At 42.4% G+C, this 18,125-nt stretch overlaps 2 protein-coding genes across 3 annotated transcripts; both read left to right on the forward strand.

Moving 5' to 3' along the window:
• The first annotated feature begins 455 nt into the window (after positions 1-455).
• On the forward strand, positions 456-6,462 carry tent2 (terminal nucleotidyltransferase 2). Of its 2 annotated transcripts, none has more exons than XM_034541946.1 (15): positions 456-541; positions 908-1,086; positions 1,209-1,355; positions 1,846-2,077; positions 2,186-2,300; positions 2,371-2,459; positions 2,562-2,619; positions 3,177-3,243; positions 3,340-3,416; positions 3,575-3,703; positions 3,782-3,825; positions 3,955-4,091; positions 4,934-5,025; positions 5,153-5,232; positions 5,339-6,462. In XM_034541946.1, the coding sequence occupies exons 2-15, from the start codon at positions 950-952 to the stop codon at positions 5,438-5,440; spliced, it is 1,506 nt and encodes a 501-aa protein (XP_034397837.1). In that variant the 5' UTR covers positions 456-541; positions 908-949; the 3' UTR covers positions 5,441-6,462. The 2 variants fall into 2 exon arrangements, with proteins under 2 accessions (XP_034397837.1, XP_034397838.1); XM_034541947.1 differs by lacking the exon at positions 456-541 and adding an exon at positions 557-839.
• Positions 6,463-7,697: 1,235 nt separating this feature from the next.
• cmya5 (cardiomyopathy associated 5) lies at positions 7,698-17,891 on the forward strand. Its single transcript, XM_034540842.1, has 14 exons — positions 7,698-7,813; positions 8,675-9,317; positions 9,483-12,368; positions 14,847-14,942; positions 15,098-15,316; positions 15,420-15,442; positions 15,684-15,808; positions 15,900-16,034; positions 16,247-16,393; positions 16,564-16,711; positions 16,921-17,054; positions 17,195-17,294; positions 17,350-17,544; positions 17,639-17,891. The coding sequence occupies exons 1-14, from the start codon at positions 7,698-7,700 to the stop codon at positions 17,889-17,891; spliced, it is 5,220 nt and encodes a 1,739-aa protein (XP_034396733.1).
• Positions 17,892-18,125: the final 234 nt, after the last annotated feature.

Below are 18,125 nucleotides of genomic sequence, written 5' to 3' on the forward strand. Positions count from 1 at the left end.
ACGGAATTATGATGACACAGTTGATCAAATAAATCACAAAGTTACAGTAACAACCCTATATCAAATTGTTTTATATTATGCTCACAATGTTAGACTCTTGTTGTGTCCATCGATTAAGTCCTGTTTTCTCATTACTCTTATCTAATCTATGGAGGACTTTTAAACAGGAAACCCCAACTAAAACAGAATAAATGCGTATCATGTTTACAACATTGGAAAACAAATCACTTTAAATGTTTGGATTTTCACTTTATCGGCCACCCAGTAGAGGCAGACTGACATTCTGAAGGATAATTGACAACCTCACTGCAGCCGTGGCGATTTTACTGCCGACTGATCTCATCTGTTTCATAGCGTTAAGCTTTACATCCACATTAAACTAATTTGGATACAAATACTTTTGTCCTTGGGTGGATTTCTCTTTAACTCGCGTGGCCACGTCCCCTTTAAATCCCGTTCCGTTACGTCATGGCATCAATGAGGAAGTAGCTTCTCAGGAAACTAGCACCTTTAGTTTTGTTTACATGTGTGATGAAATTTGGTAAGTGTCGCAGAGTTTTTAAGTAAACGCTTTTAATGACACATTAAAAAAAAAAATGTACACAGTTTTTATATAACTCTACAGTGAAACAGGTTGAATTTTGAAGATAATATCGTAACCGATAGTTGAATTAGCGAGCTAAAGCTACGATGGGCTAACGTGAGTTAACGTCAGTTGGCGTTAGTCAAGTTAACAGTTAACATAGTTAACAGTTAGCTAGTTAACAGTTAACTCAGTGGTAAGTTTCGGTTTCCTCAGAAGGTGTTCGTGGCATTAACGTCGCCGTTGCGGTTGGGTGGTGAGTTCATTACTGCTGGGAGCCTCAGTTCTTCTGTATTAGCGGACACTAACGTTACTTTCTTTCAGGAAATCAGCGGAGTTAATGCTGGAGCTCTGAAGAACCGCAGCATGTTTCCCCGCAACGCCACCTCGAGACAGCGGCCACAATACCCCACCGACTCGTACACGCCGCCAACCCCGTGGCCAACCCGGCGCCACGATTACAACCACGATTACAACCACCACAGGCTGGCTGGTGTCAACAAGTGAGCCTGAAGAAGAAACTAACGAACTAACTAGTTGCTCTGGTGTAATAGATGTAATGGTGTAATATCAGCAGCGTCAATAACTAGTACTAACTGGTGACTTGCTTTTGTGTCCTGTACAGTAATAGGCGTGTGTTTGGTAGCTTCGATGTCCCCGGACAAGTGAGGTTTCCTTCATATGAATGGAAGCCCAGGCCAGCATCAACATGTCCTCCTCCAGTCCTCCCTCCAGTCCCCCCTCCTCACAAAACTATGACCAATGGCCGCAAGTATGATATTTTTATATTTTCATGACTGAATAATCTGTAATTTATGAACATTTGCCATTAACTCGTCTTGTCACATGTTTCTGAATGAAAATACAAGTATTAACATATAAACATGAATTTATAGTAATAATTCAAGTTTTATTTTGTTCCATTTTATACTGTAAAATGAAAAGTATAGAGAACACAGACATTGTTAGATTGATCTCACCTTGACAGAGTAAACATGGTGGTGCATTGACATGAGTAGCTATAACTGCAAACGGAGGTAATCAACTAATGTTAACCGATGTGGTGAGTTTTTTTTGGGGTACTATCACTTCTGTAACGGTGTACATTTCTGATTGAAAACGACATACTATCTTCTCACCAATCTAACCAATCACGATGTTCCAGCAATAGGCATGTCTCTTTGAAAGTATAAAGATGTTAAAGATTGTTGGAAATCTGTTGATTACCAAAATTACCGCCACACTTATCGTGTTTCTTGCAGGAGGCAGAACGATGAATACAACCCCAACGTTGTGAAGCGCCAACGCCTTGAGCCCCCTTTATCTCAAGCCCCTCCCCTTCATTGTCCTGACCAAGAGGTGGCATGGTCATCAAGATCATCATCCGTTGCTGGTTTTGATAGTTCTTATCCCAGCCCATGTGCCCATATCCAGCCTCAGGTCACTGCTGTCCCAAAAAGTTCCAACATCTTGCAGGTTGACGCTAAGGACAAGGTACTGTATTTTTAAATGGGCTTCACCTGCAGCTGATATCCCATCAAGCCTGACGTGGGCATTCAGGTATGCTTGGTTTAGTCAGTGTACATGTGTTTGTGTCCTCAGTTAAGTGATCAGATGGTGGAGCTGTTTGATGCATGCCAGCAGAAAACTTCAGATTTGGAGCGGAAGGAAGCGTGCCGAGCTCGGCTACAGAAAGACATACAGAGTATCTATGCAGGTGTGTATGAAAAACACAGTTGTGTTCTGACTTTGTTGTGATCCCTATTCACTGAATGTGTTTCTCACAGTGGCACGGCTTTACTTGACTGGATCTTCAATGAATGGATTGGGCTGCCGGAGCAGTGATGCTGATCTGTGTCTGGTCCTCAAGGGGAATGTGAGCATCTCTGACTCTGTGTTGTGTATGTCATCAAAAGTCTGTATGTGTATTTTCAATCATTGATATCCACTTCAACACCTGCATGTTTTTCTGTTTTAGAAAAGAACTGATCCTATACATGTACTCTCTGTCCTCAAAAGATTCTTCAAGTCACTGTGTAAGTAATAGTAAACTCCATTTTTTAAATACATAAAATCATTAACGTAACTTAACTTCCTGCAGATTTGAAACAAATAGATCAACACACCAAGTAGCTAGTTAGAGGGATTTTAATGCTGTGTAACATTTTGAACACCAGAAAAGATCTTGGTACAGTTCGTATTCATGGACGCAGTCATAAAACATATATAACAGTCTCTTTGCTTTATACAGCATGTCCCACGTCATACAGAATCACGTATAATCACCTCCACCTTGGTGGAAAAAAAAAAGTTGTCTTTGCCATTGGACACCCAATGTCTTAACCTCCAGGCACCCAGAGCCTCCTCACATAAGGCATGCCAAGTGTGAATGAAGGCCTCTTAGGTTAATAACCATGAAAGCATAATCTCTCAATTACTTTGCGTTACTGCATAACCAACTAGTAGATTTTGTGAACATGTTTTGCTCTCAGATGCCACAAGGTGGAGCTATTTATCTAGTGGAAAATAAGTTTCAAGTTTACAGGAAATGAAACCAAAACAACTGACCATGAATCTCATGTTTGTTTTGTAGTATATGTAGAGATGACTCAGCTGATCAGAGCTAAAGTGCCCATCCTCAAGTTCAAAGAGAAAGACAGGTAGGAGAAAAAGTTGTTTAAGCTTATTTATTTTCAATACAACATCAAAAAGGTGAGAGCTGTTTTAATGACTCTTAATACTCCTACCCTTTTTAGTGACCTGGAGTTTGATCTGAATATCAACAACACAGTGGGCATCAGAAACACATTTCTTCTGAGGAGTTACGCCTATGGTTTGTGAGACTGTCAACAATACATTGATTTTTAAATCGGCACCAACTGTGACTGATCACTCAGTTTCTAATGCCAGCCACAAGCGGCACATTTGATACTTGAAATGAAGACCATAAAGTTTCTTGTTTTGACTTGCTATATTTGTACTGTCTCTCAGCTGATCTCAGGATAAGACCCATGATCCTTGTTGTCAAGAAATGGGCACGGCACCATCAAATCAATGACGCCAGCAAAGGAACGTTGAGCAGCTACACACTTGTGCTGATGGTGCTGCACTACCTCCAGAGTCAGTACAACCATACACAGAGACAAAATCATTTGTCTTCTGTAATTGTTACTCATCTGGCATGTGTTTTCTTTACAGCTCTCAAGGAGCCTGTCCTTCCCTCTCTACAGAGGGACTACCCAGTAAGTCTTTCCATTATTATCCCTGTAAAAAGACATTTCAGCAGCACTCTGACTTTGCTTCATCCATCACAAATAAATTATAAAAGGTTCTCAGTCTTAAGTCCTTGTGTCATTTGCCTTGATTTTCAGGACTGTTTTTATCCCTTCATGGACATTGACATGGTTCCAGAGGGACCCAAACGCGTCCCCCCCTACATCTCAAGAAACCAATCCCCTCTGGGAGAGCTTCTTTTGGGCTTTCTCAAATACTATGCTACAGACTTCAGGTATCTCCCTAGGACATCACATTACTGAGTGTAGTGTTTCAGATGCATCCATGGTTCTTGTGCCTGCTCATTTTCTTGCACACATTCCTCATCTCCTACTCTTCTTGCCAACTTCTCTTCCCTCTCCAGTCCCTCATCCCCTCTCTCCTTCCTCTCTCCTGCATCCTCGTCTCTGGTTTCATGTTTCTGGGTGATAGAAAGGAGCAGGTGGGACCTTTGGCCTTACACAGCACTAACAGCTCCCTGTGTTTGCAGTATGTGTGTTACCGTGCCACGCCACAGTTGCAAGGTTGAACTGAAACTCTCCTCACAAACAGACTGATTTCTACATTTCACAGTATAAACAGGTCACAGATGTTGAGGGTTTTGCGTATTCTTCTTGTCCTTTACGTTGCAGACATTTCTTGAAACTGACCAACTCCTATCAAGCTATACAATTTAGCTGAAATCTACAGTAAACATTAAAGGCACTTTTTTTTTTTTACATTGAGTTTCATGCACTCAATGAGGCTGCAATATTTAAAGACGGACAATAGTTTTGAAGGTTAATGTCAACTCAGGTCTGTCAAGAAAAATTAGTTTGCAAAACTTTGCCTATCACCCAACAATTTTACCTTAAAAAATAATTAGTGCTATAGGGTCACATCCCAAGCCAATTGCAATTGTCAGTTTTATGCGGCACTGAATTCAACTGAGCCTGGAAGGTGCAGAATCTGAAGGAAAAAAAACATCCCCCTACTTTGTTGACAGTTGGTAAGGTCGTTGAGGACCGTGGTAATTTATCTTCAGTCTATTCAGCACTAAAGAATGACCTTGCTTTTGTTTTTTTCTGTGTCTTGCAGGTGGGATAAGCAGGTGATCTCGGTTCGAGAGGCCAAAGCTTTGCCCAAGGACAATTCTGTAACGTGGAGAAACAAATACATATCTGTGGAAGGTAAACAGTTCAGAGGACATAACAGGCCAATGCGACCACCACTCAACCATTAACAGGAGCCTCAATGTAAGGAAATGCCCCCGATAATGCTACATGTCCAGAGTTATAGGAATGCCTTGTCTTTCAGAGCCATTTGAAAGAAACAACGTTGCCAGGGCAGTCCATGAGAAAATCAAGTTTGATGCCATTAAAGCCGAGTTCGCCCAGGTACATACCAGTCCTGATAACCGTGTCATATTGTTTTTCCTCCTCGAAGCCGCTGTGGGCCAACTGAGTTATTTATAATCCTCCTGCTTCTCCTCTGTCTGAGCAGTCATGGCGGATACTGCAGGACAAAAAGGACCTGAACTCGATCCTCCCAGTCGGAGCCATCATTAATAAGGAGGTATATTTGATAAGGGGCTCCTCTTATTAGAAGAGCGGACCGGAGTCTTCTACCTCAAGACATACCTGTTCCCAGAAACAAAGAGACCTTTTGGTGTGCTGAGAGAGAAGCCCTGCTGCCTCCGCAGCTCACAGCCAGAAATAATCTGTGACTCTAAATGCTCTGGCTGCATTGGTATTGTTCGCATACTGCATTTCCTGTTTTGAAAATACTGCACTCTATTTCAAATGCTTCGCAGACAGTCACATTATTGAAACTGAAGACAACAATACAATATTTGTGGTGTGGCACTAGAGGGATATCACATTGACTAGAAGACACTGCACTGTTACAATAATTCTGTGTTATGTTAAGAGATGGTCATTGATGCTACACGTCCCTCTTATGGGGTAAACGTCGAGTAAACTGACAAATCATCAGACAATAATACCTGCAACCTGCTCATATCTAGCTTAAATGGAAGCGTTTTTCTCCCCTGGTCTCAGTTTTAGTTATATCCATATTTCTAGAGCCATACTGCACATGTTATAAGATGCAAATCATTTGCTTCTGCAACACATGCATAGTATATACAGTATGCCGTCTTCAGCTTGTGTTGACCAAATTTTAACAAAGTATTTTTTTCTAGGTCAGTAGTACAACCGTGGGTTTAAATGCCATCTACTTTTTCTTTCTTCTACAGATGCATTAAATGCCTTCTTTCATTATTGCATTGTTTAAGTTTAAGCTCCTCTGAAAACTGAGCTATTAAGTGATGTTTACCTGAGGGTCATCATTTAAGTGACTCCAAGGTGATTATTAGAGGGCTGTGAAGAGGTCAGTCTCTGAATGTTGTCACGCCTTTATCGTTGGTCCTGATGTGATGTATTCTTTCCCTTAGACTCTGCAATTTTTGATTTATTTGGACAAAAAATGTTATTCACTTGTTTTCTGTTGACTTAATGCATACCTTTATTTGAATAATTTACACTTCAATGTTTCCCGAGTCCTTTTTTGTACATTACTGACTTTTAAAGGTTTATTTAAACATTAAATCTCTTAAAGATGTTGAATTGTTTTCGCTTTATATTTTTTTGCGCTATATGCAAAGCCCTCTAAACTCTTGGGCTATTCTAATAGTTCCAAAATCGTCTTTGCAGCTGTTCATATTCAGATTCCTTTGTTAATTTATCCACTTTGATACATTTTCAGTTAAAAATCCCAATTAGTTTATCCACAGGAACTATATGCTTAAGATGGAACGCACTGATCCCATTGATCTGGTCCAATTCACCATGTCCATCTAATATTTTAATGTCAGGTGTCAGTTTTCTCAAGGTAAGAGTTTATCAACCATCATTGGATCTTTGACATCATTCAGTACATTATAAGTGCTTGTGATTCACGGGCCTTAAACAGAAACAACTAAGGATTGCTCTTGGATGAACGCACCTTTTTTTTTTTTTAAAGAGTCATCTGCAGCCACTTCTGGCAACTCTTGTGTGGATTAGGTTTTGTTAGGTTGTTTGACGACTTCTGCATAGTTCCAGTACAGGTGATAGATACCTCATCTCAAATGGGGGTACGTGTACCCCTGGGTCTACTTAAAGGCACTCCAGGTGGTACGTGAGTGTTGTTTTAAAAATATTTTAAATGAGCATTTAAAGCCTTAGTTATTTATTAAATATTCAATAAAATACAAGTGTAAATTCAGAAACTGAAATTGTATATATTCTGTATTAAATCAGACACCGATTGCACAGCGTTGTGTATTACTTTTTTTTTCAACTAAAAATGCTTTGCACTGGTCAGCGGGTACTTGGTTGAGAACCACTGCGTTAGAAGACGTGTGGGTGGCCCCGTTTAGTGTTGCCACTGGCACTAGGGGGACCAAAGGGGTTACCGTTCCAGCACATAGCCTATATTTAACTTAGCAAGGGGGATTTTGATCTTAAAGTCACACTGGCTCATTCAGCTATTAGCCACTGGCACGCACCTCCTTAAGGATCATTTTTCAATCTTTTTATGATGCGTTCAACATCTAACAACTTCTTAGATTAAGTGAACAAACAACAAACTCTCGAGCCAGTGAGAGCTACCTACTGTCACTGCTCTCCTCTCTCGCTCAACTCCCCTCTTTTCATTCCCCACTCAGTCTATTTATGTCCCTGGCTGAGTCAGATGGACTGCTCCCAACTTAGAATGACACAAACAGGCACACCAACTCTTTTTCAAAATCAGAGTGGCTGAAAACATCGAGAGGACTCTACAATACACCAAAAAAAAGAACATTGGGGATATAAGGAAGATGGAGGAGTGTGAGGGTCTGGAGTCTGAGGGGACAGAGCTTCAGGAATTTCTAAGTGAGGCTTCAGAGGCCATCAGCCAGGACGATGAAGACGAGGTGGAGCTACTGCAAAACAGGTTTGTAACACACAAGCTAGCTTACAAGCAGAACAACATCAAATGTAACTCACTTATCTTTGTTTAAGCTGTGTCTTTTCTGCTTTGAGCTCTTTCCATGAAATATATGGACTGGAGTATGAGAAACTACTCGTTTCTGATGTCCTTAGGTCAAATACATATTACTTTAAAGTCTGAATAGAGAAGTCTTACGTATGGTGACTGGACCAGTGCAGTTGACACATGCAAGTGACAGTTTTTAAAATATATTACATTGTCAGAGAGGCACAGCAGGCAGCTCTATTCTAATATTCACCATATTTTACATCTTATTTATCATGTTTCATACTTGTGCTCTAGTTTTCCTTGCCATGTCATAAATAGTAGAAGACACTGATATGTTGGATGTATCTGGGAAGGCAAGGCATCTCTTTACTAATATTACATGAATGACGCTTTGGGACGTCACCTTGCTGTAACCCTGCAGGGGTTGGGCTGTATTGATAGCACGAGCTCAGAGCGCATTTGATCATTACCTTTTCAGCTCACTCAAATTGGCAGCCTGGCACCAGGTCTGGTCTAATGCCGGAGATCTACACGTCTCAAGTAATCATCTTGAGAGTAGATCAGCGGGTGTTTTAAGCTTAGATTTGCCAAGTTGCCTCACATGCAAAACGTGAATTGATGGTGGTTTCCATGCTGGCACATCTTGCACAGATATGTTTTGATTTGATTAATTGGTTTGTTATCTTCTTGCATTTCCATAATCTGTGCTAAAAGGACCTCCCCTTGCAGAATGTTGTCATGCCCTCTCTTCTCGAGAACAGCATATCGAAACAGCCTGCTTTCCTTCGTCTAACTGTACATTTCTCGCTCTTCCAGTCTGCGAGAGGTTGTCCAGGACCAGTCTGTAAAGCCCAAGTTCCAGTGCCTGATGGTGGATCCATCGTTCTCCATGATAACTGTTCAGAGCGAAGACAGTGGTATTGTCTGGGAGACTGCCTCTAGCCGCTGCTCTACCCCCTGGGCCTCTGAAACCAGTTCCATCTCTGAAGCCTACAGCATGGATGGCTCTGGAGCTGCAGGAAAGATCACCATCGTCTTTGATGAGGAAAAAATAGTCCGTAGGAGGACGAGATCTGGAAGGAGCAGCAGGCTGGGGGACAGGCTGAGTCGACCTGGTAGTTCAAGATCAGCTTCAGTCCTGGGAGTGGAGAGACCTGAGATGGCGGAGATTTCTCTTCCCAATGTCAAACGAGAAAAAAACGAAAAGGCGCCAGACTTGGAGGAAATCCAAAACAAAGATCAGCAGCTGTTTAGTCTGATTTCAGAGGGTTATGAGATTCTCAACATCAGAGTCCCCTCCAAACTTCCCACTGTGGATGAGGAAGAGAGCACAGAGTTGCAGGACAATTTGTCTTATTTGGACCAGACTCCGAAGATCAGGTCCCGAAACAGAGAAGACTGGACACTGCAACAAAATCATGCTCCACCAAAGGACGGGGAATTACTGGATAACCAAGAGGTACTTATTCAGTTCTCTATACAATTTGAGTGGTTTTAATAATGAGGCATTTCATTTCCATCACTAGTTTTGGATTAATTTACTCTTTTCCACCATCCACAATAAATTAAATTACTAAATTTTTTATTTGTCTTATGTAGTTTTAAAGACTTATTTGTCCTCCAGATTGACTTGCAGATTGTGATCTTTCCTCAGCCCTCAAAGCAAGACTCTTCTCAGCCATCAGCGGACACAGAGCTCAGCCACAAACCCATTGAGAAAGAGAGCACTGGCGACATAGACTACTTCGAGAAGTTTACCTTGGTTGATGTGGTGGTTCCTGGAGAAGCTCCAGAGCTGCAGGAGGAACCAGAACAGCCACAGGAGAAGCCCAAAGTTGAGGAGCAAAAGCAAGCTAAGGACGCCGCCACAGACAGCCCCTCTGCATCAGAAGATTCTTTTGTCTTTGTTACGGATGTGGAGATAGTGGGGGAATACCTTGATGAGGTCTTCTACGGCGAAGGAGATCCTACTGAGGCATTGCAGCGGCGGGAAGACGATGAGGCGGAGAGTGGGATGAGAAGGAGACGAGCGAGCCAGAGATCTTTAAAGGAGAATGGTTCTGTGTTGTTTGGGGGTGAAGACACCATCCTCACGCCTATTTTTATCTCCCCTGGACCCCCAAAGATCATTGACCAGATCCTGCTGGATGAGCCGACTGCCATGTCCTTTATGTACTCAGACCTTTACGAGGACGCTGTAGGCGAGAGGAGGACGAGCGACGAGGAACACTCTGAGGCAGAGAGCGTGGCATCTGAGAAGACTTATAAGAGACGTTTCTCAGATTCAGAGGAGGCAGATGGGTACCTGGAGAAGTTTATTTTGAAGGATGAAACTCCCACAGTGACAGTTCAACCAGAGTCATTGGTGGAGAAGAGGGAGGGGAGGACAATGTGGTTGCAGAGTGAGTTTGACATGACAGGATGTCTAACAAGAGTGGTCAGCGAAGATGAGGCCAAGACTAAAACAGAGGAACCAAAAAGACTAGAGGTCAGTGTTGGAGATGAAGATTTACAATCAGCCACATTTAAAGAGAAAAGAGAAATAATTACTGAGACAAAAGAGATTAAAAAAATACAAGTCTCCATGGTGACTGAAGAGCGGCCTGTCAGAGAGGCCTCCCACGAATCAATTCAGGTGTCCAAACTGAGAGCGGATCAGGAAGTTAAACATGAGGTAAAGAGGGACCAGACTGTGCCTCCTATGAGCGACATTGATAAACCACTAACTGAAACTCAGCAGGTAGAAAGTAAAGTAGAGAAAACAGATGAGCAGAGAGAAGTCCCAGCAGAACCAACTAGTATTATTGAAACTGAGCAGCCACGTCAGACACAACAAGTGGTAGAACAAACAGCTCAGGGGATTGTATATGCTGCAGAGGAGACGGCTGTGGTAGGACCTGGAATCAGTGAGCTGCCTCACATCATCACTGAGATGAGTTTGTCTGAGGAGGCAGCTACTGACACCAAGATGATGGCTGATAATGAGAAAGACTTAAACGAGGCCTTAGCTGAAGTGAAAGAGACTGAAAGACAGGAAATTCTCACCTCTACTGAAAGAGAGAAACCCGCTGAAACATTTGTGTGCGAGAAAAAAGAAGCAGCAGAAGTTGTTACTGGAGATGGTGCACCTGTTGAAGTGATCACCAACTGTGATTCTGCAGTACATGCGTTAGTGGAGGTGATTGAAAAAGCAGTGGATGAAAAAGAGATCCAAACTAAAGTTCGGATTGATCTTCAGGAGGCAATAAGTGTTGAGACAACAGATGTTCAAATAGCTGAAGGAGAAGAAAAACATGGCGTTCTATCAGAGGAAACTGAAGTTGAGAGCCAGTCAGCTGAATTCATTACTGAAGGTGATGAAGAGTCAGAAGTTAAAGCAGAGATTTCAAGTGAACCTGCGATGTCAAATGAAGTAAAAAAAGATTCAGATAAAACAATTAATGAAACAAAGCAGCACCAACAGGAGGCTTCAGTAACTGACACTGAGCCGATAACTGAAGCCAAAGATAAAACACCCACAGAGGACACAGGCACTACTCAGGAGATGGTGAATGTGGGTGATGAGTTGATCCTCCTTGTCCCCAAAGGACAAGCTGTAGAGATGGACATCGAAATCAGTCAGTTATCAGAGAAGACTTCAAGTGATACAGTAGCTCTCTGTGAACCAGACATCACATGTGGACGTCTCGCAGCACCTGACACCCCCACGACATGCACACAGACTCTTCAGGCACCAACAGAAGAAACAATGACAGAGCCTCAACTGGAAGTAAAACCAGACGTAGTTCTAAAGGAAGACGCACTACCAAGAAGCGCGTTAGACAGTCGGTACACTCCTCCAGCACCTGTGGAGGAGGCCTACACAGATGAGCAGAAGATGAAGAGGGACTTTGAGGAAGATGAGGGCGTATTTTCCTCTCCGAGGAGCTTTACTCCCCATGAGGATTTGTCTGAGATACACAGCGAGGATATTAAATCAGGAGCAGCAAATGTAGAACAAAAGGCAGAGATTCACAAGCTGGACGATGCCCCAGAAACTATCATTGTTGCAGAGCTTTCAAGTACAGAGATTGATCTGCACAGAGAGGATGTAGAACAAAAGATTGAGCAAGACGAGGGACTTGCAGAGGCTCCAGAGGTGATTGTTGACGAGCTTGAATATGAGATAATATATAAACAAGATGCCAAAGAAATGGCGGAACCTGAAACACAGAGAAATTCAGAGGAACCAAAGCCTGAGTCTGGCCAGGAGAAAGATGAGAGGATGAAGATGAAGGAGGAGAGGGAAGAGGAAGTCTTCGATCTGTCCCCAGATGATGAGTTCATAGAGGCCGACTATGAGATTATCGATGCAGAGGAAGAGAGTCAAGCTCGACTGGCTGCTGAGCTGCAGCGGATGGACAGGTTCTGTATCACCTGTGGATGTCTGCTGTCGGAGGACGACTGTGTGGCTGGAGAGCATCACAGCCACGAGGTTACTGCTGTGGACCAAGCCTACGAGGAAATAAAGGTAATGTACTGGGTAAATGGAAAGTTAGGAACTTTGCTTTAGAGTTTATACTGATGGTTGTCACAGCTTTTTAACCCCAATAATGGATGTATAAACAGAACTGGATACAGCTTCGGAGGCGATGCCCCATTCATTGCAACAAAAGTTGGTCAGTGGCGCATGAAGCAAAAAAAAATATACATTTATACAATTCCCAGGGAAAAAAAATCTGGATCTCTATAAGTACATTATAAAGCACAAAGAGTGTGCACTTTATATTCAACCCCTTTTCCCAGCCCCTTGGTCTAGCCTCATTCATTAGAATGAGGCTAGACCAGAATGATTCAAATAAGGGCACATAAGTAGAATTATCATTTAATATTACATATTGGACAAGTATTACAAAATGTTAAAAATAGATTTACGGTACTAACATGTTGAGAGCAAATTAACATATTTTCCAACATGTTGAAGTATTCCTTTTTAGATCAGATGACCTCATGGGTCCGATGTGACCTCAAACATCTCGAACAGCGTCTCCAAGATGTTTGATCAACAATGCAGCAGCATTTCTGATGGCAAGATGGAATCAAATAGCAGCTCATTACCAACATTATTACACACGGTTGTGATCACAGACTCTTCACTGGCATTAGTTTGGATCATCATATCATAAAGTGCTCCTGAATTAGGTGGATAACTTCCATTCATGCCGTCGGGCTGAAGCCAAGCACATTGAACAGGTGTGATGTAATGCTCCGCTTTGATTGGTGAAAAGGTCCAGTGTGACATCAAGTGGAGACTGATATGTGATCTGTCCACACATTGTTCTCCCTCGCTGTCCCCATCGGTCAGTACAGGGTCAGCTATTTGCTTTTGTAATCTGTATTAAAGGTCACGGCAACATCTAACAATTAAAAATACATATTTGTGTTAGCTTTTTCCATGCAATTTTCCAAAAGCCATCAACCCACTTTTTAACTTGAACACTTATGCCTTAGGCATTTCATTCACTGGACTATATTTAATGTTTTTCTGTAATCTGTGATGATACGTTAGACAACATGGGTGAAGTAACACATGTTTGATGAGCAATTACAGTAAAGTATCTCACATCTAAATCAAAGGGAACTTGAAACAAATGAAGAAATGTCATTTCAAGATTATATTTGAACCAGGTCTTGTACACGTGGGAAGTTGTATTAATGTGAAATATTGACAGCTCTATTGTAATTTAGAAAAAGATAGAGGTATAATACAAGTTTTACCTTACTTACATTGAAAAGGTATATTAGGATAGTCGGCAGATAGGGGAAATTGGTTTACTAAAACAATTTAGCAAAACTTGGTCTAAATAATAACAGAGGAGCTTTCCTCTCCCGTTTACTTTGACCAAACACATCCATCAAATTCCTTAAATAAAAATCCTATTTACGGTGGTGCAGTTTTGATGTCATATCTAGTAAGTGCAATGAACATCTTTCAAAGGATAGGCTAGAATTTCTTTGTATCCGTTTTATTACAATATACCCATGCACATTTCAGGAGTTATTCTGTACTGCACTTGTTTGTTCTGGAGTAGAGTAGGATTAGTTACAATTATTAGTTTTTTTCAAAATATGGGCATGCAAGTATTATGTTGAGTAAGAATTACTTAAACATATGAACCTGTCTTTTAATTCCTGCATCCTTGTCTTTGTGATATGTGGAAAATGTACTGGAATATTGTACTCAAGTAAATGTACTGTGACTTTAAAGATATTTAAAAGTTAAGTGTAATAATGCACTGAGTTACATACAATTGTTTAAAAAAATAGATAACGTCACAAGTGGAGCAATGTCAGCAACAAATCAACAGACGAGAGTCTGTATCAATTAACGCTAAATGGAGTTGCAGGAACTCATATTGCAGCAAAGCAATGTGTTCAGCATGAAGTGCGACACGCAACTATGTTGCTAGGCTACGTGGTTGCCGCAAAGGCGTGGTTGTTGTCGTACTCACCTGTCTGAACGGCACCGCAAAGTCCTCCACAATCTTCCCCAAGTGTAACTTCTTTTCTCGCTCGTTCATAATGAACCGGTCCACTGAATGAGGCTTCACAACAGTCTCAAACACTTCGGTGGCGCTTTACGGTCAAAGAGCTGGAGGCCCAGCCTGGCCTTTAGGTCACGGACATCGTGTGTGCAACTTAGCATGCACGCTATTTATTAACTATGCCGAGGTGTAATAATGCTAATTATAACCACGCCCCATGTACACTTCCTTCTGATTGGGCCTCAAGTGGACGCAAAGGTGTGTACGTAACAATCATTTCCTGAGTGTCACCACGGTGGACGGAGCTCTGCCCTCCTCCGACCTTTTCAAGTGACTTGTGTGTTTTACTCTCTAACGGATGCGACTTGAACTGTACAATGACGTGAAAGAAAAATGACATTGTTTCAGTAACAAGAGTGAACGTACGAACCTGCATTTTAGCTGAAAGTGTTATTTTGTATCAGGTGAAGCTGAGTGACTGGATCTCAGAGCTTCAGGGGAGGTCAGAGAACATCGAGGACCTGGTATTTGAACTCGAACTGGCCTACAACTCGGTAGAGGTAAAAACATACCGTTTACATTGTTAATTATTTCTTTTTAAAATATTTGCCATTAGATCAGTTTATTGGCTTCATAACACATTAAATGGCACAATGCACACCATTACATTTGTAAATATAATAACTCTGATTTTCTTCCCTCTGCTCTCGACCAGGACCAGTGTGTGGAGAGCGAGGCGGCGATGCAGGCGCAGAATGAGGAGATGATGGCTCTGGTGATGGAGCAGTACAACGACATGTCTGTCAGCATGGAGGAGGAGAAGAAGGCCAAACTGGAGCAGCTATATGACCAGATTGTCGCCTTCCAGGAGAGCATCGACACTGCCAAGGCCACGCTGGAAACCACTGCCAGAGAGGCCGAGACTGATGCACGGGTGAGTATTGAGGCATATTGATCAGAGGTTTCATATGCAGCCAATAATCAGGGTGTATATCAAATTTCTGATGAATTCCTTTTTCAATCTGTTCTCCCACTAGTCACCTGAAGACATACATGCAAGGTAATGTGATTTCAGTGAATGGAGTGTGAGCTAGTGTGGCTTCTAACCAGTTTATGCAAAAACTAAATGACATGATAGTGATAACCAATACAGTTTAATGCTTGACCTGCAGAGCTACCTATGCTCTGCTCAGTAGATAACCTTTTTTTGTGTGTGTGTGTGTGTGTGTGTGTGTGTGTGTGTGTGTGTGTATGTGTGTGTGTGTGTGTGTGTGTGTGTTTGTGTTTGTGTGTGTGGTCAGTCTCAAGGCAGCTCTGGGCTCAGCCATGTCACTGGAGCTGGGGCCCAAAGGACTACTGGTGTTTGAGGACTATGCCAGGGGCAACACTTCTAGCCCGATACTCGCACAGCGCAAGGGAATCCCAGGTAGCTCTGATACACACATATCTTTGCAGATTCACCTGACATCTACAAGACGGCGTGTTGCAGTTATTAACCCTGTACGTCTCCTGGTCAGTGCCTCAGAGGCCTACGCTGCAGCCTCAGGAGCCAGGTTCAGCCTCCAGCACCAGTGTCACCGTTTACTGGAAGGTCAACCCTGGAGATATCATAGACTGCTTCCAGGTCTACTGCATGGAGGATCCACAGGGAGGTAAATACTTTCAGGATGGTGTTAAAGCTGGAAAATGTTGGCCAAAGTACTCCCATCCTATTTTTTAATCACCATCTACTTTAGTTAAATTGACAGAAATTCATGTTAATGGTATATTAACTTGTATTATTTTTTAACAGGTTTAGCTTTTGTTGATATGAAGTTTATGATTTACTAAATCGAGTACAAACTGTGGCTGCTGTTGTCCACAGCTGTGTCAGAGGAGTACCGCGTGACAGTGAAGGAGAGCTATTGCGCCCTGGAGGAGCTGGAGCCTGACAAGACCTACAAGGTGTGGGTGATGGCTGTCAACTACACAGGCTGCTCTCTGCCCAGCGAGAGACTCTCGTTCAGAACTGGTCAGTCTCCACACTCAGATAAATCACAACCAAACAACAACTTTGTCTGACAATGGAAAACATCATTGTATACCTTACTGGTATTTTGAAGCAAATTTAGATTGGTAATTTGTGTTAGAGTACAGCATCTACATTTTTGTTATTGACATGACTTGTTCTCTTTGGGGCAGCTCCATCAGTGCCAGTGATTGAAACGGAGCGCTGTACTGTCATGTGGGATTCAGCTACACTTCGGTGGAGCTCAGCAAATCAGACTCCTGCACATAGTTACACCCTGGAGTACTGTCGCCAGTATGAACTAGAGGGAGAGGGGCTCAGGTGGGTTTTAACCAGATATGGACACGTATAGAAAAGTCCAATCAATGAACATATTAGGAAATCTAGTCAGTTTGGTTTAAAACAAAGTAAAAATTATCTGACATAAACATATACATACATAATAATACTACTTGAGCAAACTGGCTGGACAAAAAAAAAAGCTATCTAGCTAGATATTGTTTAATCGATATGTGTGTATATACTCTTAGGTCCATCTCGGGTATCAAAAGCTGCGAGCGGAGGGTTCTCCTGCAGCCCAATGAAAACTATCTGTTTTATATCAAAGCTGTGAATGAATCTGGGGCCAGCGAACAGAGCGAGGCTGCCCTCATTTCCACCAAAGGTAACAGAACACTTACTTAAACTGTGTTTGTTCTTCTGTTTGTGTGTACCATTACACAAATACAAAACCAGTACATAAGTAGTGTAGTTTCCTTTACACATTTACACATTATTTTCTCTTCCCTGTTACTGTTTTTTTAGGGACAAGGTTCCACCTGCTGAAAGCCTCAGCTCACCCCGCTCTGGAGCTGTCGGTGGACCAGACCACTTTGCACTACAACACGCCGTCAACAGACAAACAGTGAGTTTCAGTCTGCTCCAACCACTTCCGCTTTGAAAGAATATTTGTAAACCAGAGATTGTATGTATTCTAGGTGTCCATGCATCCTGGGTGAGTTGTTGCCGGCACAAGGACATTACTACTGGGAGACCCTTGTGTCAGGAAGCACGGCTTACAGGCTTGGAGTGGCATACAATACAGCCAATAGAAACAGCCCCCTGGGAGAAGACAACTTGTCATGGTGTTTGCAGTGCATCCCTACACCATCAGGGTATGTATAAATACCCCCCCCCCCCTCTTTTACAGTACTTCCCTTTATTATTCTGGTCTAAACCCTCCTTTCTTTGCTCTCTTTGCCTCTCCAGCTGCAGGTATCAGCTGCTCCACAATGACATTCAGGCCAGTGTGTTTGTGATTGAGATGCCTGAGCGAGTTGGTACTCTCCTGGATTACCAGCTGGGTCGGTTGTCTTTCTACAACGCCCATAGCGGTCAGTTGTTGGGCACTTTCTGCCAGCGCTTTACCCAGCCGTGCCACCCTGCTCTGGCCCTGGAGATGCCGGGCAGCCTGGAGGTCAGCATGGTGCTGGAGGTGCCGGAGTTTACCAAAGATAGCTAGCTCTACTATTTGCCCCACACACCGAAGGGTGTTTACAGTTCATGTTGGACTTAATTTGATTTGTATGATGATTAAAGTGACTTACTGCATTACTGAGAAAACTGCAGATATGACAAGACATAAAATACAGATACAGATATCCCACAGTAAAAGCAGAAGATATACTTATACATACATACCATTCTTTGTGTGTTTAAGTAAGATCAACCCTAGTCAATTGTGCAATTTCCCCCT

This window comes from Cyclopterus lumpus, chromosome 9 (assembly GCF_009769545.1).
Source record: "Cyclopterus lumpus isolate fCycLum1 chromosome 9, fCycLum1.pri, whole genome shotgun sequence".
In the NCBI taxonomy this organism is placed as follows: domain Eukaryota; kingdom Metazoa; phylum Chordata; class Actinopteri; order Perciformes; family Cyclopteridae; genus Cyclopterus; species Cyclopterus lumpus.

Bases quoted from the DNA above. Each gene is read 5' to 3' on its own strand.
- tent2 (XM_034541946.1), top strand. From the start codon at position 950: ATGTTTCCCCGCAACGCCACCTCGAGACAGCGGCCACAATACCCCACC. The intron at 1,087-1,208 runs GTGAGCCTGAAG...TGTCCTGTACAG, and splicing joins AGGCTGGCTGGTGTCAACAA to TAATAGGCGTGTGTTTGGTA. The intron at 3,826-3,954 runs GTAAGTCTTTCC...CTTGATTTTCAG, and splicing joins CTCTACAGAGGGACTACCCA to GACTGTTTTTATCCCTTCAT.
- cmya5 (XM_034540842.1), top strand. From the start codon at position 7,698: ATGGAGGAGTGTGAGGGTCTGGAGTCTGAGGGGACAGAGCTTCAGGAA. The intron at 12,369-14,846 runs GTAATGTACTGG...ATTTTGTATCAG, and splicing joins AAGCCTACGAGGAAATAAAG to GTGAAGCTGAGTGACTGGAT. The intron at 15,317-15,419 runs GTGAGTATTGAG...TTCTCCCACTAG, and splicing joins AGGCCGAGACTGATGCACGG to TCACCTGAAGACATACATGC.